Source organism: Glycine soja, chromosome 12 (assembly GCF_004193775.1).
Source record: "Glycine soja cultivar W05 chromosome 12, ASM419377v2, whole genome shotgun sequence".
NCBI classification, from domain to species: domain Eukaryota; kingdom Viridiplantae; phylum Streptophyta; class Magnoliopsida; order Fabales; family Fabaceae; genus Glycine; species Glycine soja.
The window spans coordinates 9,147,299-9,171,774 of record NC_041013.1 but is presented as its reverse complement, the minus strand read 5'-3'; the positions used below and the strand labels follow the sequence as shown (position 1 = coordinate 9,171,774).

At 31.6% G+C, this 24,476-nt stretch overlaps 2 protein-coding genes and 1 pseudogene across 2 annotated transcripts; 1 reads left to right on the top strand and 2 right to left on the bottom strand.

Annotated features, from left to right (window-relative positions):
• The first annotated feature begins 3,675 nt into the window (after positions 1 to 3,675).
• LOC114378667 (formin-like protein 3) lies at positions 3,676 to 9,190 on the top strand. Its single transcript, XM_028337313.1, has 6 exons — positions 3,676 to 3,831; positions 4,359 to 4,935; positions 5,601 to 6,063; positions 6,182 to 6,378; positions 6,889 to 7,124; positions 7,871 to 9,190. Exons 1-6 carry the CDS (start codon positions 3,676 to 3,678, stop codon positions 8,729 to 8,731), a joined length of 2,490 nt encoding a protein of 829 aa, XP_028193114.1. The 3' UTR covers positions 8,732 to 9,190.
• Positions 9,191 to 10,904: 1,714 nt separating this feature from the next.
• On the bottom strand, positions 10,905 to 12,205 carry LOC114379360. Its single transcript, XM_028338002.1, has 3 exons — positions 12,040 to 12,205; positions 11,707 to 11,912; positions 10,905 to 11,416 (listed from the first exon to the last, which is right to left on the bottom strand). The coding sequence occupies exons 1-3, from the start codon at positions 12,136 to 12,138 to the stop codon at positions 11,239 to 11,241; spliced, it is 483 nt and encodes a 160-aa protein (XP_028193803.1). The 5' UTR covers positions 12,139 to 12,205; the 3' UTR covers positions 10,905 to 11,238.
• A 10,575-nt stretch (positions 12,206 to 22,780) lies between these two features.
• LOC114378666 lies at positions 22,781 to 24,476 on the bottom strand (annotated as a pseudogene).

Below are 24,476 nucleotides of genomic sequence, written 5' to 3'. Positions count from 1 at the left end.
AAGAGTTTGTATTTGAAAGGGATTCTCTTATAGGGGATGGTAAAGTGAATTTAGGAAAAACATAATGTGGTTACTCTAGAGTTATATTTCATGAAAAATAAATTCTTATGTGATAATTCTTCAAGAATGAAATGCTTGGAACTTCACTATCAATAGTAAGTTTAAATAAACAATCTCTTAAAAAAAGATAATGCAAAACTAATTATCATTATGTTTTATGTGACTTGAAAAATTAGAAATTATATCATTCAATGTTTTTATTAACAAATGATTTTCTATTGATATTTTATATTTTAAGAATTTTTCATTTTTTCTTAAATTATAAATAAACTCTTGTAAGAATAAGCTCACTTATGTTGCAGTTGATAGAATATTTTAATCGGATAATTCATATATTTTTCGGAAATTAAAATACTTCATGTTTAAATTATTGGATAAAGAATTTAAAGAAAATTAAAATTTTGTCATTTTATCAAGGAATTTTAATCAGCATAAAAATTTGAAATTTTTGGTAAATATTAAAAAAATTCAATTTCTTTTACGACTCGCTCCTTCTTCTCTATTCTCTAAAAAATAAACTCTTGTTCATTGCTCTTGACGCACACCTCTTGCTCCCTTGTGACTGGAGACCCTCGACATATATGTGTGATGTGATCTTAGATGGGATAATATTGTAACTATATATTACAATCACTTCATCCTATTTATCACTATTTTACGAGCCCTTTACTATTTTGAGTTTTCACTTTTTATTATTTTTTTTTTCTTTTGTTAAAAGAGTTTTCAGTATCTTTTTCCCTGTTCCAAATACTTATTAAATGTTTATAGGGATTTTTAACATAAAATTCATATCCTCGCCTGGATTACAGGATCTAATTCAATTACTTAAATACGTAAATTATTATAAATTTTCTTGTGTTTTTATCTTTTATTCTTACATATTAAAAAAAAACTTCAGTATAGATATATTAATTAATGTCTTGAAGTTCCAATTAATCCTCCTCCAAATATGAGAACTGCCTGGCCATTAGGCTTAAATAAATTTTTTATATCTAGAAAATAGGTTGTTTTTAGATTATTATCTAACATTTATTTTTTGTTAAATACCTACAAAAATTTTATATTTCAACTTAGTATCAATCGTTAATCTCATTCTGTTAAGGGATGACATGATAAACAAAGTGTCATATCATCAAGTCTAACCACTTGACACGTCATTATCATATTATCAGCTTCAATGACGTGGCAATAACGTATCAGTGATTAGGTTTGATGATGTGACACTATGTATGTTACATCATCATTTAACAGAATGAAACTACGACAAGTACTAAGTTGAAACATAAAATTTTTTAGATAATTATTTGACAAAAAATGAATTTTTAGATGGTAATATGAAAACGATCTATTTTTCAAATATGAAAAACATGTTTAAACAATATATAATTGGTGCTCAACGATCTATGGTTAATGTACGCATGCAACATGTATGTCATCCTTCACTATTTTTTGGACCCAAAATATATATATCATTTGATCTTCTCTTTTAGCTTTATCCATATATTAAATGTACGCATCTTAGCTCTTTAATTTCACCTTTAATACTATCTTATTAAGCTAGTTTAGTTGATTAAACATGATAAATTGATAGGTGAGTTATTGAAAATATTAACAATGTTTTTTTATTCCTACCAATAAAAAAATATATTATTCATTTAATATATTTCTTATTTTGAATGAGGAATTATCTTAAAAAAATAAATAGGATAAAGTTTCTTAAGTTTATATAAAAGTAAATTACATATATTTTCATCAAGTTATTTTAATTAATTTTTAATTTTTTGACAAGTTTACAAATTTATTTGATCAAATAAAAGTGTTTGAGAAACGAGTTTTTCTTATTGACTTATAAGATTTGGTTTTAAACATAACTTAAATTTACGATTATCATTTTTATTTTCAATAAAATAATAAAATTTATCATTTTATCTGAAATTAAATTGTTTATTTTGATAAAATTTCTCTATCATTTATTAACTAAAAAATTGTTTTTCGATTTGGCTTAAATATGTTTTTATATCTGAAAAGTAGGTCGTTTTTTAGCTTAATACATAACATGCATTTTTTGTCAAATAATTACGTGAGAAATCTTTATGTTTCAACTTAATACCTGTCATTAGTCTCATTGTATTAAGTGATGATGCAACAGACGAAGTGACATTGACGTGTTAGTGATTAGACTTGATGATGTGACACTCCATCTGTCACGTCATCACTTAATGGAATGAGATTATCTATAGGTACTAAGTTAAAACATAAAAAATTTTCAGGTAGTTATTTAACAAAAAAATAAATGTTAGATAGTAATATGAAAATGACGTATGTTCTAAGTATTAAAAACTTATTTAAGCATACTCAAAATTACATATAAGCCAATAATATATCAATACTATAAAGTCATGATGATGCCATATAAATAAGGTAAGTGTAAGGGCAATAAAATAAAAACAAATTAGTGTAGTGGAAGCATCTAAAAAGGTAAAAAAAAATTAGTTATTCATTTAATTCGTATAATTTTTAAATTTATCCTTTTTAGTTCTTATAGTTAATAAATGAATTTTTTAATTCCTGAAGTTTAATAAGTAATTTTTTAAGTTTAGTTATCCTTTTTAGTCCCTATAATTTTTAAATTTATCTTTTTTAGTTCTTATAATTTTTAAATTTATCCTTTTTAATAAGTAATTTTTAAGTTTAGTTATTCATTTAATTTTTTGTCGTTAAATTTTTTTAATTTCATTAAATAAAATTTTAACAACAAAAAACTTTCAAGGATTAGGATATAAATGTGGGGGACTAAAAATATTCAGTTATTAAATATCGAAATTAAAGGAGATAAGTTTACAAACTAGACTAAAGGAGTAATTAAAAAAAAAAAAACACATTGGTTGGGGAGAAGGAAAGCAAAAGAAAACAAACATCCCAAGTCCAAGACATGATGACATCATGGTTCATGGTTGTCGCACAATGTTCTCCCCACGTCTCTATTAGGACTTTCAATGCATCGTTGTCTTTATCTCTTTCTCTCTCCTCTGACGCCCCCTCCTCCCACCACCCAGCACAAGAAACAAACAACCTTCGAATGATCGATTTTCCCAGCTACACAAATTCTTGTACTGGTATTACAATTCATCAATAACATTTAAAAAACAGAAAAACGCAAAAAAAAAAATAAAAAAATCAAACTTTCAACGTAGATTCAAAACACTTGTTATACCTTTGCATGAATTGGGTTATATATGCTCTCACGTACGTAACGTTCATTTGATTGGTTATTATATACATGTACCTTATCAAATATCAACCCATTGTTCAGCTTCATCAAATTTTGGCATATTCTCCTTCTCTCTAATTATATTGTCACATTCAAGATCCTCATAATTCCAAACTTCGTGGGTTTGTGTAAAAGTTGAGCGATCTGCGAAGTTTGGATATCAATTTTGGACACAAGTTATATTCATTATATATTATTCATTCATTTGGAAGCTATATATAAAGGCTGTTTGAGAATGTACAAGGATTTATATGTTGGAGACTTGAGAGAAACTTTAAAGTTCAATGAAATATGAGACGGGAATTACGCGTTTGGATTGATGAAGTTATTAGAAACAATAATATATGGAATTGACAAGACGCAGCTATGCGGTTGTTTATGTCATTCTCCTTTGTGCGTTGGCCCAAGGGGGCTCAGAGGGGAAGGGGGGGAAGGAAGAGGAAATTTCTATAGATGGTGGAGGAGCTTTCTCATCATCCATTTATGTTCATGGAATTAAGGTATTTTTGTCCCTTCTTTGGAATTTCTCAGCTGGTGTTTTGTTTGTTCATGATTGTGCTCAGGATTCTTTCTATTCTAAAAAAATGTTTGATGGCCCTTTTTAAATTTATGGCTTTGAATTTGATTGTCATATTCATCTGTTTAATTTGATAGTATTTGGCTAATTAATTAACCACCAAGTCTCTCTGGTTGGTAATGCTGTGTGTTTTTGCATTGTGGTTATGCAGAACTTCCCCTGCTTTTAGATCTTAAATTCTATATTAAACTGATTCAAGCATGCGAACTACATGCATATTATGTGATTCCTTGGTTGTAGGGTTACCTGTTTGTATATCAAACGCAATGTCTAAGATCACTTCATTATGAATCTTGTTAAATCTCCTTTAATTTACCAATTACTATGTTAGATAGTTATATATGACTTTGTAAAATTATATGGCAACTGGACACATGGAATTATAGACATATTGGTTAAAATCTTTCACACTATAGTGAATGGTGCTATTGTCTTATTTGGTTGATACAGGTTGAAAATGAGTTGAAACATTGCAGGAAAGAATTGATAGAGAGGAACAATGATGTCAAAACTAGTACTTCTCCTCCTGCTCCAGTTTCAGAAAAGGGTAGCTCTAGATATTTATTGACAAAGCATTCTGGATCAACCTTGGGTGTGGAAAGTGGTCATGGCAGAAATTTGATTGCTGATTCACCACATAATGCACCAAGCCCTTCTGCTACTGCTGAATCACCAAGTCATGGTCCAACACCAACAAGTTCTCCATCATCACCATCTCAATCATCACCAACTCCAAGTCCAAAAGGTGTGGATTTACCACTCCCTCCAAATATGTTTGTGCCATTTCCACCATCACCCCGTGTACCTCATCCTCCTCCTCAAAATTTTCGACCTATAGTATATGCTCCTGTTCCTTCACCACCTAACAATGAAAACAAAAAGAAGCAAACAATTATTTTAGCCGCCGCTTTATCAGGAATTATAATCTTGATAGGCTTGGCCCTCTGCTATCGTGAAGCAAGTCGCAACAAAGGTGACAGAGATGACAGGCCTTTGCTCGTATTAACCTCAAGTGATTATTCTGGTGGTATGCTCTTGTTCTTCTTTCTACATTAACCTATCTTTTTAAAATATAGGTTAATTTCTATTCACTATCAGTATGGTTATCCAATAAATAAATCATGCCAGGTATATATGATTTTTAATATAATTCTTGTAAAAATCAACAAACTTATCATATATGACAATTTGTATTGTGATTAGATGACAGTGTAAAAATACTTTATATTGTGAGTGCATACACTATTTTCTCTTTATAATGTATGAAACCTGAAGAGTGAAGAGCCAACTCTTAAATTGCCACATCAATTTCTTGAAAACTTGAATTTATATCTTTTAGCCCCCCCAAAAAAAAGAATCAACATTCTTACTTCTTGATTAAATGTGTTTTCAACTTGTTTTTTTAACATATCATTTTTAATCAAGAGACTACAAAAACCATTATTCTGTCATTCCTCCTTTTGCAATTAACTTAAGGAATAATCAATGAATTCTTGGGCTACCACAACAAGTTTTAACACATTCTTCTATATAACGAACCAATGAATAATCAAATATTTTTTTGAAGTATTAAATTCTAGGATCTTAAAAAGTTTAAATTCTGTGTGTGGGTTATCATCTAGTTACCTACAATTGTGAAACATTACACTTGGTCCTTCAATCAATGCTTCCATGTTAAATTTTTTTCTTCAGGATCAAAGAAGGTTGTTCGATTGGGAGATGCTGACAAGGAAGAATCTGACATTGGCAATGGAAAGAAGCCTTCTAATTTTAGAAATTGGTCCATTAAGGGTGGACATAACAATGGCTCACTGGTTGAGACAACAGCATCAGAAGGTGTAGGACAAGTTCCAGTGCCTCCTAATGGAAAGCCTGCCCCTCCACCTCCACCTCCCAGACCACCACCACCACCGGCTCCAAAGCCGCCACCGCCTCCTGCTCCTCGTGCACCGCCACCTCCAAAAGGTGCTCATCCTCCACCTGCTCCTCCTAAACCAATGGGAGGTAAAAATCAAGGTCCACTACTTGCTAAAGAAGGAACTTCAAGTGATGGTGATGCTCCAAAACCAAAACTAAAGCCATTTTTCTGGGATAAGGTTAATGCAAAACCTGACCAATCAATGGTGTGGCATGAGATCAGAGCAGGATCATTCGTGTAAGAACATTAACCCTTGTCAAAGATATCAAAATTTCATTGAATGGGCAAAGTAGAACATGTATAGCACTAGCAGCAACATTGCTTGCACTGATTTATCTTTGTAACAACTTCTCAGGATCAATGAGGAAATGATGGAGTCTTTGTTTGGCTGCACCAACCAGAATAAAAATGAACCTAAAAAAAATTCACCACATGTTGATACTTCAGTGCATTATATTCAGATTATTGACCCTAAGAAAGCACAGAACTTATCAATTCTCTTGCGAGCTCTGAATGTGACAACAGAAGAAGTTATTGATGCTCTTAAAGAAGGTGACTCTCTCTTTCTCTCTTGGGGAATGACTAATATGAAAGGGCAAGTAGGAATTTTTGTGTGATTAGTGATATAACAGTCTAGCTCCAATTAAGTGTTTATTGGGCTTAAGTGTATGGTTATTAATTTCTATTGCAATTTTGAGCCCATTCCTGATTCGGATTGGTATTTTTCTGGCATATGGGTGATATTCCTGACAAATTAGTTTAGGCCCACTGATTACTGTTTATTAACATTATATGATACCTATAAATTTCTAATACTCTGCTCTTTCATTTATATGTTCTTAGGACATGATATACTTTGACTATGAATCTATGATGATTATTTGGTGAATGAGTTAGTACTCGTATTGAAGTTAGATTCATAAGGGTATATTCCCTCGCGTTATGATTTGTTTCATTAGTTTTAGCATTAAAATATCCAAAACTATTTTTTTTTAGCATTTCCCTGAGATTAAGATTTGCATTTCTTAGCACGGACTAGTTACAATATGCTGATTGAATCAGGTAATGAGATTCCTGTGGAGCTCATTCAGACGTTGTTGAAGATGGCACCTACAACAGATGAGGAATTGAAGCTAAGGCTATTCACAGGACAACTCTCAGAACTAGGCCCGGCAGAGAGGTTTCTCAAATTGTTGGTTGACATTCCATTCGCTTTCAAACGTCTTGAATCTCTCATGTTCATGTTTATGCTTAAAGAAGACTTCTCAAGCATTAAGGACTCCTTTGCCACATTAGAGGTGAGACCATGGCCATATATGCTTGGATTAATTGAAAGGAATAGAATGTTATTAACTTTCACCGTTTTGATTATTTAAAATATAATCTCAGGGAAAAGCATCCCTCTTTCTTACCCTCCATCAGTGATATGGTAGGGGATTATGATTTGACTCCGTTTTTCCTCTCTTCCACCATGAAAATATCTAAACAATAAAATGATAACTTTAGTTCATTGCATTTTATTTTACCCTGTTTCATTCTATCCCATGTCATTTCATTTTACTTACCATCAACAGTGGAGTTAAATTATTTTAATCAGGGTGACCAAATAAAGAAAGATATGTATTTAGAGAATTCTAAGAATTTTGATAGTATTTTTTGGGTCAAGAATGAGTTTGCGATAATCAAAAGAGAGAAGGAGAAAAGAAAAATTATTACATGTCTTAAACTATCATAATCTCGACCAATTTTTATTTACCTTGTAACCGAGTTTTTCAATTACTAAAAAGAGTTAATAAGACTCAATTACTTGTATCACACAGACAAGAGAGACTATGACCATACAAAAACTCATTCAACTATTTCTAAGAGTAGGGTAGAATTTCTCATTAATAAAACATCATTTGAATTTCAAAGTTTGCAATCCTTCTATCAATAATCATAATGACTACAACTCTACAAGTACATTACAATAATAGACACCATTTATTAGATTAACAAACTAAGTGCTGCATGCTGATCACTACTTCTTGCATCTGAATAACAGGTTGCATGCCACGAACTCAGAAAAAGCAGGCTATTCCTCAAACTACTCGAAGCAGTTCTCAAAACCGGCAACCGCATGAACGACGGAACCTACCGTGGAGGCGCACAGGCATTCAGGCTCGACACCCTCCTCAAACTCTCCGACGTAAAAGGAACAGACAGCAAGACAACACTCCTGCACTTCGTCGTCCAAGAAATCATCCGCTCCGAGGGAATAAGAGCCGTGCGAACAGAAAGAGCGAGCAGAAGCATCTCTAGCGTCGGAACCAATAACGATTCCGACGAAGGAACAGAGGAGTCCGAGGAGCATTACCGCAGCCTCGGACTCCAGGTGGTCTCCGGGCTCGGAGACGTGAAAAAGGCCGCGCTTATAGACGGGGATGCGCTAAGCAGCTCCGTCTCTAAGCTTGGCTACTCCATGGTGAAGACTCAAGAATTCTTGGACAGGGACATGAAGAGCATTGAGGAAGAGAGTGAGTTCCAGCATTGCATGGAGAGTTTCATGGTGAGAGCGAGGGAGGAAGTGACGTGGCTGGTGGATGAAGAGAAGAGGATAATGGCTTTGGTTAAGAGCACTGCGGACTACTTTCACGGGAACGCGGGGAAGGACGAAGGGCTACGTTTGTTCTTGATCGTGCGTGATTTCTTGACCATATTGGACAAGGTTTGCAGAGAGGTGAGCGAGTCCACCGTGAACTTAGCCAAGGCTGCAAGCAATAGCGCCAAAGAAGGGACTAGGAGTTCGGTTTCTTCTTCCCAAAACTCCACAACTCCGCCTGTTGATCTTCATAGAAGGCTGTTTCCAGCAATTGCGGAGAGGAGAGTAGATTACTCTAGCTCTGACGAGGATGAAGAATTTTAATTTCAATCTCCGTAGCTTCGATATATTGATATGGTTTGAAATCCCGTGGGAAAAATTAGATGCAGTTCCATGTGTGTTTTTGGTGTTGTTTTTCAATCAGAATTAATGTTTACTTTTTTTGGTCATTTATGTTGACCTTTGATGTAAACTTTCATTAGGCAGATTATCCAAGTGAGACTCCAATTCTAATAGAAGAACAATACCAATCAAAAGCATTCAGAGAACTGTATCTAAGTTTTGTCCCTTACTAAATGACACCAGCTAAAGTATTTGTTGGTCTTTTTTTAATGTTGAGGTGTTGTTTTTTAATTAGAGGGATGGAAAAAGGGGATGGATGATGTGGTTCTAAGGTTATGTAAGTGGTTTTGACTAGAAAGATTGTTGTTGTACTACTTCATCCAATGGCAAGTGGGGCTGCTTGCATTAAGGAAACAGAAGAAGCCTTGGCTTGGTAATGAATTTCATGTGTGAAGTTGAATCTGATTTTCTGAAGGGATGTGTGTATTAATTATCATAGCATTTCTGGGTGGACTCCTGATCCATGTTTAGTCATCTAATGTTTAGTATGGTGTTCTTCTTCAATATTCAAACTCTCTGTGTTTCTTATTTAACCCTTTTTTTTTATTTATCGGCAAACTTCTTATTTAACCTGTAAACATGGAAATGAAAAGATTACAAGAATGAAGGGGGAGTAACAAACGTGAGTGAATTTGTTGTTAGTTTTTCTCCCCACTGATTTAGTTGATGTTTGTTTTGTGTTGAGTTAATTTGTACAAAGGGAGGAAGTGTGATAGTTTATGTAATCAAATCTCATGTCACTTTGCATGTTTCATTGTTCATTTAATTAAAAAGAGAGAAACTAATCTATACAACAATCACGCATTATTATGTACGGTAATTTACTAATTTTGTTGACAAAGTACATGGAAATCAAACTCATTAAAAATGACATATCAGCCAAACAAAATTAACAACAGAAAGAGAGAAAGCATGCTATTTAAGAGAGATTTTTTTGGTTTTGGATTAGAATAAAGGAAAAGGGAATGACATTCATAAAAATAGCAAAAGAATACTTCCTTGGTTCTCTTTTATAAGAAAAAAAAACAAATTTTTTTGTTTTCTTTTGTAAGTAAATTTTGATCATTTTTATTTTATTTAATAAGATTATGTTTAAAGTATCTTTCATTTAATAGAGAATTATGCTTAATATTAAATTCCAATTAAGAAAAAAATTATTTTTTAATTAAAAATAATAAAATTTAATAAAATTAACTATAAAACTAATTTTTTTTCTTATAAAAAAGAACAAACCAATTATTAGTTTAGAAATAAACATTTTTGTTCTCTGTCCTTTTGCCGTATCTCATTCTATCTAATTATGAGTTGCTCCATATGTGTTCGGTTTGTAACGAACAAAATTATTCTAGGCCATTGGATATTTGGAGCAGTTCAATTAAATAACAAATTGTATTTCACGTGGGGTTGTACTTTTCCTTCTGTTAGAAGTTCCATGTAGGCGAGGCCAAATCAACAATCATGGATTGAGATTCTGAAGAATAAATATCTTTTAGAAATTTTGTACTTTTATAGAAGGAAATAAAAATTTTCCAAAATAATTGAATATAAAATTACTATTTTTTCATGATAAATTATGGTAAATGTGCGCTTTTTAAAAAAAATAATAAATGCATTTTTTGAATTTCTTTCAAGAATTCTATTCTGAAGATCATCTTAATTATGTTCAGAAAAGTATTTTAAACAGGGACGAAAGATTCTTCGTACCAAAGGCGACCTTAAACAATCTTGAAAACACATGATGGTGGTCCTAACAAATTTATAGGCCATGCCTAGGTGACTTTTTAATTGAAAATTCCAACTGTTTTTAGAGGAAGACATTTTTATTTTCTCTTTTTGAGGATTGTAAACAAGAATGCAACTCCTATATTTAGTATTGCATGCGCTTATATAGAAAAAAGAATGAAAGAAAACGGCTTTTTTATCCTAAAATAAATGTAAACTAAAACAACGGGTTTAGTTTCTGGATTGAGTATGAGTTTTTTTTTGTACATTAGATTTTTTTTTGTTAGATAGTATTATGAGTTTGTGAAGATGAAGAATATAAATAAAATAAAATAATCTAAAAAGTAAAACTAAAAAGATCTATGCTTCTAGCTTCAAGGGAAAAAAAGGGGAAAAATTCATATAGCAAGTAGCTAACACCCAAGATCTATGGCACCTAAAATTTTTCTACAGCCAGTTTCATAGGATGATAGCAAATTCAATGGCTATGGCCTAATTAAAAACAACTTGAACTATGATAATAATGATACAAGTCAATGCAGAGGGTAGTTTGGTCATCTAAAAAACGGTTGCATGTTTCCCTTTTCTAGTACAAGGAGCATTAAAGTCTTCCTACACATTTTGCAAAGTCACACTCATTTTTAGGAAAGCTCCAAAAGCACTAAAGCATAAATGAGTGACTTCTAGATGCTTTTCTTACTCACTAATTAATCCATAGAGGCAGTGGCAGAAACGTAATATGCAATACAGAATAGGCCATGAACAAAACAACAGATTCCACCAATGGACAGGAAGTGATGGTGTGAGAAACCACAGGAACCATCTGACCTATTGTTTGACATGGTCCCTATCACCAGCATGGACAATCCAATGGCCAGCACAACCCTGATCAACAACACAATCAAAATGAGAGAAAAAAAAAGGATATATAATTAGTGAATGATCCATGCATGGTGGTAATCTTTGGTTTGTGAAGTTGTTGAAAATTTCATATTAATTAGAGATATGATATGATCAAAATAGTAAATACAAATTTTAGTCTAAACTCAATCCAAAAAGTTCAATTTTGAAGTCAAAAGTTACTTCTACAACTTTATTTATATACACTATTTTGATCATATCACTAATCAATATAAGATCTTCGAAACCAAAAGCAAGAGTAAGAGATACACTACCAAGTTAAAATAAGGCAAGCAGTTGAGAGTTGCCTATTGGAGGAAGCCTTCTCAAACTCTTGTTGAGAACAAATGCAATTGCAGCCACCAAGCAAATTGGCTATAGCATGGGCTAGTCCCAAAAGCACTGCTGCACCCAACCCTAACATGAAGGCTTGATGACTTGGCTCTCTACACTCAAATATCCACAATCTTAAGTGCTTAACCTGTTTTGTTGAAAACAACAATGGGAGTTTTGACATAGATTTCACAACATTAAAGTTGTCTTGTCTTTGTACACATTTCTTGAATTAATGCACTTGACAAAATAGAGCTAGCTTCAATTAAGCATACCTTGTTTTGTGCTATTTCAGCCTCGAAGCCAAGAATCCCAGCTGCAACATCCATGACTAAAATCAGGAGGCACAGAAAAATGCCTGCTACTCTAGCCATTTGTTGGAGAAGTTTTCTTCTGTCCAAGTTGTTTAAGATCAGAAACAGTGGGGAATTAAATGTAGTGTATGTATATGATTATATATAAAGAATAAAGTAAGTGCACAAAAGAATGAGATTGGTAGGAGGTGGCCGCTAAAAGCTTCTTTTGTCAACAAAGTGCAAACTTTAAATTTGCTTTTGTTGTTTACTTTCTCTTCTTTTTCCCCACTCTTGGATTCCTTTGAAAGAGATGCCAAGGTAGAAACCAGCTCATTCTACAGCGTGGCTATGTCTATAGGCATTTACTTAAATATGAATAGGTGCGTGAATTTCTTGACTCTTTGACCATTGCCTTATATATTTTATTTAAATGTTTTTTATTCTGGTAAGTTAATGTTTTTTTTATCTCTTTAAGTTTATTTTTTTAATTTTAATCCTTGTAAGTTTAGATTTTTTTAATTTTGGTTTTCGTTAGATATTTTGTAATAGTTCACAGAGTGAAGCCTACAATTCAAAGTGAGATTATGAAAGTGGTCTCTGTTAGACGTTTGGCAAGTGTACCAAATGTCTAAGTAGTAAAACCTCGGAAGTCCGAGTGTCGAATTCACATGGATTTTGTGTTGCAGTTGTATTGGATAACTTTCAATGTATAAGGGAAATATTTGAAAGAAAGAGTAGAAGAAATAATAGGAACAAAAGAATCAAAAACAAAATATGTAAAGAATTCAATGAGATGCAGATGTTAAGACCTAGCATGCCTAGCCTGCCTTGGATGTATGAATTTTATGGTTTTTCTTTATCAAATTAATCGGATCTGTTCTACCCAAATCTATCCATTTACTTATCCCTGATGCCTCACGATAACAATCCTATTTTATTTACCTATCTCTCAAATTCCTTTGAAAAGACTCGATAAATAAAATGCATGAAGAATAGATTCTAGATGTTTGCTAAATGCATGAGCATAAAGTTACCATTCTATGCCTAGCAATGATTACCTTATGATTTCTTCTCTTTATTGTTCTATTAGAAGTTATCCTCTCCCGAACAATTAACCTCTAAAACTAATGTATGCATCTTTTCTTTAGACCTTATTAGAAATTATCCTCTCCCGAGCAACTAACCCCCAAAAGAAAGTAAAGATAAAAATGCAAGATGAAATAGAGAAGAAAATAGAACAGAAAAACCTGAAAAGGAATCCTCTTGCATTGATAAATCTGAAGTACACCATACATCGTTTGGCTTTTTAGGCCTGTCAGGCCCTAACTAGGGGATTAGCCACTCATGGCCATTGAGGAGTTTTACAATGAGAGAGATGGAAGAAAGAATGGATATAAATGAGAGAAAGGGAATAGAAGAGGAGTTCTCAGGCTTAAGGTAGTGATAGGAGTGTTGTGAGACTTGATGTGTCGTTTCCCCTTGGCTGAACTCTCTATTTATAGTTGCTGGAGTGGGTTTTAGGCCTTCGTAGGCTCGCTTAGCGTGTTCAGATCGTGTGCTTAGCGAACTCCTCTCGCTTAGCGCGTGCTGCTTCTGTTGGATCGTGCGCTTAGCACGTGTTGCGCGCTTAGTGCGTTCTGTTTTCATTTGTGTCGGCATAGCCTATGCTGCGTGCTGAGCGAGAGTAACAGATTCTGACTCTCGTGTTTAACGCCTTACTTAGTGCCTGTCTTCTCTAGCTCGCTTAGCACGAGCTACGCGCTAAGCGAGAGAATGGGCTGGGCCTTTCCGATTTTTTTTCCATTATTTTCTTCCTTATGCTTTTAACACCTCCAGACTCCAGTTTTTATATCTGCAGCCAAAATTCACGAAATATCAATTCTTTAACAATTAAGTACAAATAACTATTAAATAATTATTTTTAAAGCCAAATTTGCTTAATTTTCTATTATCAAAGTATAATTATTTAGCAGTTATCAGTCTCTTCATAAAATATTAAATTAAAAATCAAAATATAATAATAAAAATATAAAATTTGTTATAAGGTCCTCAAGTTTGAATTGCAAAGAAAACAAAAATCAAATTTGATTGACCAATATGATTGTATAATCCACATAACATTTCACGATTTGACTGTACATAATACACATTAATGTGAGTTATTTTAAAGTCACTTGGAAGTGTAACGACCTGCCTCGTTGCTACGATATCACCACTTTAAGCTGCGAGAAATTTCAAATTTTAAATGAAAACTCCATTAATTTGCTTATAAAAAAATGAAAATAAATTTTCCTTCTTTCCTCGATATACATTCACCAAACAACACACCAATACTTAAGTGGATACATATATATTAGTATAGTAACTCAGTACACATCATTCACATAATGGAAATTAAACTTGTTCATACATATAATTCAAATATGTGATTTACATCTTTAATTCAACAAAAGAATCATGGAACCAACTATGGAGGAGTTGATTAACAAAACATAACTCTCTCCCAAAATAATCTCAACGTCATCATGTCGACTCGACGGCTCCTCAACAAAATCTCACTTCTTTCACCCTACTGCTGTCATTCTGTTCCCACGAACAAGATTCGCAATCATCACAGGTATCAACCACACGATACAAAATTACAAGGGTGAGTTCATTATAAAAAGAATCAATGCTAAATCCAAATAATCACAATTAGCAAGAAAACATAGGAAAACATCATGAGCTTACACAACATTCATTATTCAACACCCACATTCAACAATTATTCATCATCCATCCATGGATCCAATCAATACTGCTCAGAATGATGCATGCACCTAACCTCAACTCTCAGATGTAATGTGATACGTACCATCAACCAAGGAAATAGCCTAAGCGTGTCCATACGACACCTCACTTAGTGAAACTATGCAGTAATTGTCGAGGCCACCCAGTCATGCACCGTAACTCCCCCCCCCCCCCCCCCTCGGTGATCAGCCTGGGCCACAAGGGAGTTTCCTATTAGGTGACGCACCCCCTAGTACAAAGTACATACTATTTCCTGTGTCATATAAGGCATGAAACATGGGCACCATCAAGTACAATGATCATGGATGAGTTAAAGATCCTAAGCCATCCCCTCAGAGATGCTTAAACTCATTAACCACTCTATTTTCCCCCACCAGGGACATCCGACAAGGTCAATGCACCCCCCATGAACATACATAACATACAACGTATGAACGTGAGCACCATCAAGTACAAAGACCATGGATGAATTAAAGATCCTAAACATCCCCTCAAAGATGTTTAAACTCTTTAACCACTCTATTTTCTCCCACCAGGAACATCCGACAAGGTCAATGCACCCCCCCCCCACGAACATACACAATATCCAACGTATGAAACATAGGCACCATTAAATATAATGATCATGGATGAATTAAAGCTCCTAAGCATTCCCCTCATAGATGCTTAAATTCTTTAATCACTCTAGTCTCCCACACAAGGGACATCCGACAAGGTCACTGCACCCCTCATGAATATACATAACATGCACATCTCAATGTATTTCCAACATCATCAACATTCCATTTCAATATCATTCTCAACATAAACATCATTTCATCTTAATGACGTTATCAACAACAACAGCAATAACCTCATTTCATATTCACATAATCATCAATAATAACATCAATTCATGTTGACATGATCTTCATTAGCAACGTAATCTCAAATCAATATCATCATAAATATCCACATCATCACATATCAATTAATGTCATCAATAGCAAGATCAACAGTAAGTCGCATTCCGCATATACATATATTTTTTTTTTCATGCCTGAGATTCACACTTCCCAGGTCTTCAAACAACACAAGTCAAATAGGGACAACTATTTTATTCATCAACAATAGATTTACCGCATCCCATTCGTCAAAAGCATTGTTTTCTAAAGAAAAACTCAGCATACAACATGGAAAGACATGTATTCCCTTAGTTAGGTTCCCTGACCCTAACTATGGTATCAAAAATGGTAAATTTTATAATAAAATCCCCTCATCTATCATGTGCTCTCCGTCAGTTCCTCTTTGCGTTACTCAGAGGTCTCTCTCTCGTTCATGCTCGTCAATCCAAACGCAAGTCTCTATATGTCAAATTGAAGGAAAATCAATATAGATTTCAAAAGCAAGGTCAATGACAACATTCGGGGTTAAATACCCCTGTCAAAACATAAAGGGCTAAGGGGTATTTCGGATTCTACAAAAAGGAAACATTGTTTTGAAATTCCGATCACGCCAATGTGATCGGGGTTCAGTGAATGCCACAAAAATAACCTCAATGTTATAACAAGATAACTTTTACAATGTCTCATTCTCTATGGTTTTCAAAGGGAAGTGTAAAAACACCTTAATACAGTACCCAACACACAAGAAACATTAAGAGGAACTCAAACTAACTAGGAGAAGGGTTTAGGAATGAAGATTACCTCAGAGAAGCTTTAAAACGGAGGATTTGGGAATTTTCTCCACCGAATCCTTGAGGAGGATTCTGAGGATTCCACTCCGATTAAAGTGTTCCTCTTGGTGTGGGGGTTCAACGGCAGCTCAGGACAGCCACCGGTGGTCTTGGGTGGTGAAAAATGAGGTTTTAGGGTTTGGGTGGCGTTTTGGAGAATAGTAGAGTGAAAAATCGTGTTTTCATGCTAAGGACGCATATATAACCTGCAAATCGCGCTTAGTGCACCTCTGGGTGCTCAGCGCCATTCCCTCTTTGTTGGAATTGGGCTTAGCACACATCTCGGCACTCAGCGCCATTCCCTCTCTGTTGGAATTGGGCTTAGCACACCTCTCGGCACTCAGCGTCATTCTCTCTCTGTTGGAATTGTGTTTAGCGCACCATTCGCGCTTGGTGAGAGATCAAAATTTGTTATTTTCAAAATTCCAACAGTCATACTGTGAAAAAATGTCTTAGGAAGCTCTAGGCAAAATTTTAAAACGATCCAACGGTTAACAAATCGTAGATCGCAATTTTACTGAACTAAGTTTAGGCAAAAATCTAAAATCTCATAATTTCAACTTAGCTCAACAAAATTCCACATAACTCAACATCCATATCAAGAAATTTACACATGACTAACTCAAGTCATACCTCAAATCATTTAAGTCAACCATATAGTTAAATAACAAAATAAATACAATTAAACATTGATTTATAACTTGTAATATTTCAGGATGTTACAGGAAGTAATAACTAACTTTTAAAAATAATTATCTTAATTCGAACAATAATTTATGATTGAATAATAATATAAAATTGTGTGTATTATGAATGCATATGCATTAAAGTCTCCTATTTTTTATTAACACATGTTGGTGTGAATCTATCTCTCTTTGAATTTTTTTAAAAATAAATAAAGACACTTGTCCCGTAGTAGAGATAGTAACCTCTCAATTCTTATATATAAACATATTTTTTTTTATTATTAGTTGATTTTATTTATCAATTAATTTTTAAAATTATTAATCAATTTATCTTAATATTTGATAAAACATGATTTTCGGCTATATATATTCCTTAAATGTAATTAATATTTGATTTTTATCATTATTCATAGAATGTAATATACATAAATAAAATATTCTTTTTTATTATAATAAAAAAGAAACATTTCCTATTACTCATCCGATCACAGTAACTAAAAAATTTGGAGGAGAAATTTTTTTATTATATATAAATTATATTAATTTTTATATTATTAAAAAAATTAAAATCAATTAAAAAATCCACAATATAAAGCTTATTTATTAATTAGAAATAACTGAAGAACTATAAAAAAATTTAAAAAATAATTAAATGCGATTAATATTAAATACAATGATAAAATTAATTTTTACAATATTATTTTTCTGAAGTCAAGGAAGCTTGTATAAATAAATAAAACTACTTAACAAAATCTAAATTTCGATTTTCTGAAATGAATGCATTGTTATCCCAATTAAAATATCATTTAGTTGATGACAATAATTAAAAAATTTAATAATGATAGAAATGGAAAAAAATTATAAAAATAATTTATATACAATTACACATGATTGCCAACTAAATTAAATGCTAATAATTTTCGTAACTTTCAACCTTTCGTAACTTTCCTCTAAAAAAAACTGTGTTGGATTCCATTTAGGTGGACTTTTTTTTAGCGAAATATATATTTCCTTTGTTACTAATTATAATATTCTTTTTTAAAAATTTGTTTGTTCTTTTATATAAAATTCTTTTTTAATTTTTAGGTGCATTAATTATTTTCTCTTCAAATATTAATGAGAAACAATTAAGTGGATAGAAAATTATAAAATTAATAATTTTAAAATGATAGTATAAATAGTTAACTAATTTAATGTGATTAACTAAATTATTTTTCTTAAAGAACATAAATGAGTCTTGTAATTAAGAAAGGATGGATATTTTCTTAAGGGGAACATGAAAATTTTATTGTAGTGAAACATGCAGATTATGAACATCCTCAATCCAACTTATCTCTTTACAAATAAAAGCAAAATTAGCTAATTGATGGGCAAAAAATCTAAGAGATACAATATATTCCAAGACACAGTCACTTCTAAGAAACATAATCTTCTCTGTGACATGTTTGAAATCCATTTTTTTATTTTATTTTAGAAGCACATATGACAGAAAGGGGACCGGTAAGGGTTCAAATATTTGACATTCCAATTGGTGTAGGAATTCGATTGAGTGTATGAGAATCTGTCTCACAAAGTCACGATCTATACTATTCTTTCTTTATTCTCTTCTTGCATAGACCATGATAGAGATAGTCAAGTTTAGTTTTAAGTATAAAGATGAAGTTTTTCTAATTTTTGGATTTTTTTTAAGAAAATACCTTGTAGCACACTATTTGATAAAATATTTTATTGAGGAAATATTATATGAGAAAAATATAATTTATATGAGAGTGAGAGGATTAAACCTCAATCATATAATTAAATATGATAAATTAAAATTTAATATCATATGACTTTTTTACATTAAATTTAATCCCTACATGTATAATTATATGGTCCATCTAACTCTCCATATTTCCTCTTATAAAATAAGTGCTCATATCTTATCAATCTATAATCACTAGCCGTTTATTTTTAAAAAAAAAATTGTAGAAGACACAACGGAAATTATATGGAAAAACATACATTATATTAAGAAACCTTGTATACAGTGGTAAAGTATATATATATATATATATAGTATGATAAATTAAATCAAACTACCAGAAATCATGATTATTGTAGAATAGGAGAAAGATAGGTTTTTTTTTTTAAATTATAATCACTACCTGTTTGTTTTTTTAAAAAAAATGTAGAAGAGGCAATGAAAATTTTATATTTTTCCAGATAATCATGAAAAAGTATACATTTTTTCTAGGTTAGGAACCTGTTTTTGAGTTACAAAACAATGACCTTCATTTGCTGAAAAGATGAAAAAAAATCTTGTGAGAGCAAAGTAGAATCTTTTATCAAGAGTTAAAATCTCTCACCAAAACGTAAAGAATAATACAAAACTTGAAGCATACCTTTTTTGCGTTTCAAATCCACGACACTTACTTTTCTTATTGATTCAAGATCTATACATACAGAAACGGAAAAAAAAAAAATTAAACAATGATCAAAAGTATAGAAAAGGTTTACATGAGAAGTAGAGTCTACCTAGTTTGCATTACTCTTTCTCAAATATGTAGAAAAAGAATCCCAATTGATTTCACGATAGTTCCAACAACCATAAAAAAGAAATCAATACAACCATAGAAAAGAATATAAAAGGATTTAGGAAGCAGAATCATATCATGCATACCTTTTTTCTGAGATTTATGATTTGTCATATATATTCAGCCACGCCACCCTCACCATTAAAACCAATGGAAGCTATCCGACGATTAGCTGCGGCATCCCTTCCTCACCATCACCGTCACATTCTTATTGAACTCAAATAAATGAAATAAAGTATAAATTTTATGTTGAAAAGTCAACTGAGTTTTAAATTAAGAAGGGTAAAATTTGGTCCAGCAAATATTCCGTCACCATCTTCAGTTTTTATCTTCTATATCTATATAGGTTCTTATTTTTTAAAAATTGTATAATCACGTTATAATTCAATTTTCTCATCATGTGAAAATGCAGCAATAAAGTATAAATTCAGTTATTTATAATTTACGTTAGAAATTATCAATTTTAATTTGATCAATTTTAGAAATTCAGTTTTGTCAATCTATAATTATTGGCCGTTTATTTTTTTTAAAAAAAAATGAGATATTGATAATAAATATTGATTGATTGATTAGTTTTAATTGATGCATTCGAATTAAGCTTCATTGATTTCATAGAAAAAAAATAAAACTTGCTTGTACATTTTTATTGATGATAATTTTGATTTTTATTTTGTTTGATTTCAGAAGAAAAAATTTAATTATGATTAGGGATGTAAGCGGATGCAAGTCACTCATAAATTCGAATTGACTCAAACTAATCCAAACAATTTGAGTTGGGTAATTTTTATGTTTGAGTCATACCCGAACTCAATCAATCAAGCTTATTGAATTTTGGATTGATTTATGTGTTTTAATATATAAATCTGCAGACATGTTAATTTGTATTAAATTATTATTATTAATAATATATGCAATATATAATATTAACTATTAATTACATAGACGTATCGACAAGGGTTTGATTGATTTTGATAGAAAAAAGTATTTGAAACCCTTCATCACCATACTTATTGAAACTTCTTATCTCAAATATTATATGCTTAATTTTTTATTCCCATGATAAAATAGATAAATAAGAGTTAGCATAGTGGAGTGAGAGTGACAATATCACAGAATTTTCTTTTTAATAAAAAAATCTAACAAAAAACAGTTGTGTCTGATTTATTTAATAATAATTTTAGCTTATAAAAAATATTACATTAAAAAACATACAAAATTAAATGTTTTGACCCATTGATCAAACCTAACCCATTTACAAACAAGTTAATTTGAGTTAGATTTCATTTTTTTTTTCTTAAAAAATTGAGTCAAACTAACCCTTTAAATTTTTTTAGTAAAGTTACAAATTTAACCAAACTCAACCTAAACCAATTCACTTATACCTCTAATGAGACCTATTTTAACTAGTGTTTAACATGCAAATACCTGAGACTATGAGCAATCATCTTTTATATAATATATTAATTAATATCAATATTATATATACATATGTATTATCCATAAGAATAAAAACACATAATATATTTACAATAATTCAAGCACCTTCTCCAATAATTTGGTCAACATGTAAGTTGGACCACAGGATAGCTAAATCGTAATATGCGTTTCATAATATAATAACATAACACTGAATAAAACAACAAATGCCACCAATTTCCAGTAAGTGAGATCGATGAGAAACTAGAGATCTTCTTAACTTTTGTTTGCTAAAATACATGGCACAATCAGCAATTATCTTTTATATAATATTTTAATTAATATCAATATTATATATATATATATATATATATATATTATTCATAAGAATAAAACACATAATAAAATAAAATGTTTACAATAATTCACGTGCACTATCCAATAACTTACTCAACATATAAGCTGAACCCCACAATAGCTAAAACGTAATATGCGTTACATAATATAGTATACAATGAATAAAACAACAAATGCCACCAATTTCCAGTAAGTGATTGTCTGAGAAACCATAGAAATCTTCTGAACTTTTGTTTGCTAAATAAGTGACACAGTCAATAACTATGTTTTATACAATATATTAATTAATTAATATCAATATTATATGTATATATTAATATATAAAAAAGAATAAAAACATATAATAGGATGTTTATAATAATTTACATACTCTGTCCAATAACTTGCTCAACATATAAGCTGGATCCCACCATAGCTAAAACGTAATATGTGTTACATAATATACCATGAATAAAACAACAAATGCCACCAATTTCCAGTAAGTGATTGTCTGAGAAACCACATAGATCTTCTGAACTTTTGTTTGCTTTGCTCCCCATCACCAGCGTGCTCAACCCAATGCCGCACAAGATCCTGATCATCAATAACACAATCAGAAGGAGAAAAGAAAAGAGTATAAGTTTAATGAATAACAAACCATCAATTTCATCCATAAAGTATTATTCTCTGTCCTAAATAGTCTTAAAATAAGCAAAATCTCTAGAAATATTAAAAATCATAGTACTGAATAGTACTCCAAATAAAAATCTTAAAAATTTGTCCTAGAAGAGAGAAAGATACATTACCAAGTTGCCAAAAGGAAACCCACTCTAAGTTGCTTACAGAAGGAAGTCTTCACAATGCAAGGGAGGCAACATAGAAAATTGACTATAACATGGGCTACTCCCAAAAACACTGCTGCACTCACCCCCAACATGTAGGCTTGATGACTTGTCCCTCTACACTGCAATATCCACAATTTTAAGTGCTAAACCTGTTCGGTATATACAACTATGAAAGTTTCCACATCATTGAAATTGTCTTTGTACACATTTCTTAAATGCAGTTCCCAAATAGAGCTACTAGCTACATATATGCATACCTTGTTTTGTGCTACATCAGCCTGGAAGCCCAAAATCCCAGCTATAACATCCATTATTAAATTTAGAATACACAGAAAAACACCTGCTGTTATTCTAGCATTATCCATCTGGGGAGGCGAGTTCCTTTACAATTTTGAGATCAGAAACACTGGGGAAATAATTGTATGAGGAATGGGATTTTGATAGGTTCTGAGATGAAGAAATGATTATTTTTAAAAGCAATATTCACAGGTTTATGTACATGTACATTATATACAAAATCCCGCCTAAATAAAAAGAGAAACAATAAAATCTAATTGATCCTATAATTAAGGTAATTTGAAAAGTCTAAATTATATTGTCTTAATTATGGTAATTAAGAAATTCTAAATCATTGTCTTAATTAATGTCAACTAAAAAAGTTTAAATTATTGTTCTAATCACAATAACTAAAAAAATTAATGATTGCAACAAATCAGTACCGGCCTATATGATTAGTGGTTTTTTTACACAGGAATAAACTTATGGCATTTTATTAAAAACCAAAGCAACAATACAAGAGGGGATACGATTAGTGATTTTAAGAATAAAGATATAACCAAATTAAATTAAATCAAAATACAATTAGAATTTTTCCAGTATGTTGTGAGAAACCACAGGAACCATCTGACCTATTGTTTCACATGATCCCTATCACCAGCATGGACAATCCAATGGCCAACACAACCCTGATGAACAACACAATCAAAATGGAAAAGAAGAAAGGTATATATATATATATAAATTAGTGAATGATCCATGGTAGTAATCATTTGGTTTGCAAACAAGTTGTTATTGGAAACTTGATATTGATTAGTGATACATAGGGGTGTGGATATAAATTGGTTTGAACTGAACCAATACCTAACTGCATCGAATCGGATTAGTTTTTAAACCAAACTGGTTTGGTTAAATAAAATTGAACTATTTTATCAAAAAAGTTTCATTCGAACTGAACTGGTTTTAAAATTGATTTGGTATATTTAATAATTGACTTTTTTCCTAAAATCAAAATATTTATAAAAAAATAATTTGAAAACTAATTTGAAATTAGTTCAATCTTCAATCTAGTTTTTAAGATCAATTCGATTTCAAACTGATTTTAAAAATCAGTTCTCACATTTGGTTTAAAAATCAAACTGTTTAAATCAATATGGAACTGTTTGGTTCGGTTTTTTCTCCAAACCAATTTTTGCACAACTCTAGATATAACAAAAATAGTATACACAAGTTTCGGTCTAAACTCAATCTAAGAATTGAAATTACATTTTGGAGCTAAAAGTTATTCCCTTGTATACACTATTTTAATTATATCAGTAGTGAATACTTCAACGGACGAAACAGAGAAAGGTATGCACTACCAAGTTAAAATTAGGCAAGCAGTTGGAAGCCTTCTCAAACTCTTGTTGAGAACAAATGCAATTGCAGCCACCAAGCAAGTTGGCTATGGCATGGGCTAGTCCCAAAAGCACTGCAGCACCCAACCCCAACATGAAGCCTTGATGACTTGGCTCTCTACACTCAAATATCCACAATCTTAGGTGCTTAACCTGTTTGTTGAAAACAAAAATGGGAGTTTAACATGGATTTCAGTACATTTAAATTGTCTTGTCTTTGTACCCATTAATTTCTTGAATGCACTTGACAAATTAGAGCTAGCTTCAATTAATTAGCATACCTTGTTTTGTGTTATTTCAGACTCAAAGCCAAGAATCCTAACTGTAACATCCGTGATTAAAATCAGGAGGCACAGAAAAATGCCTGCTACTCTAGCCAT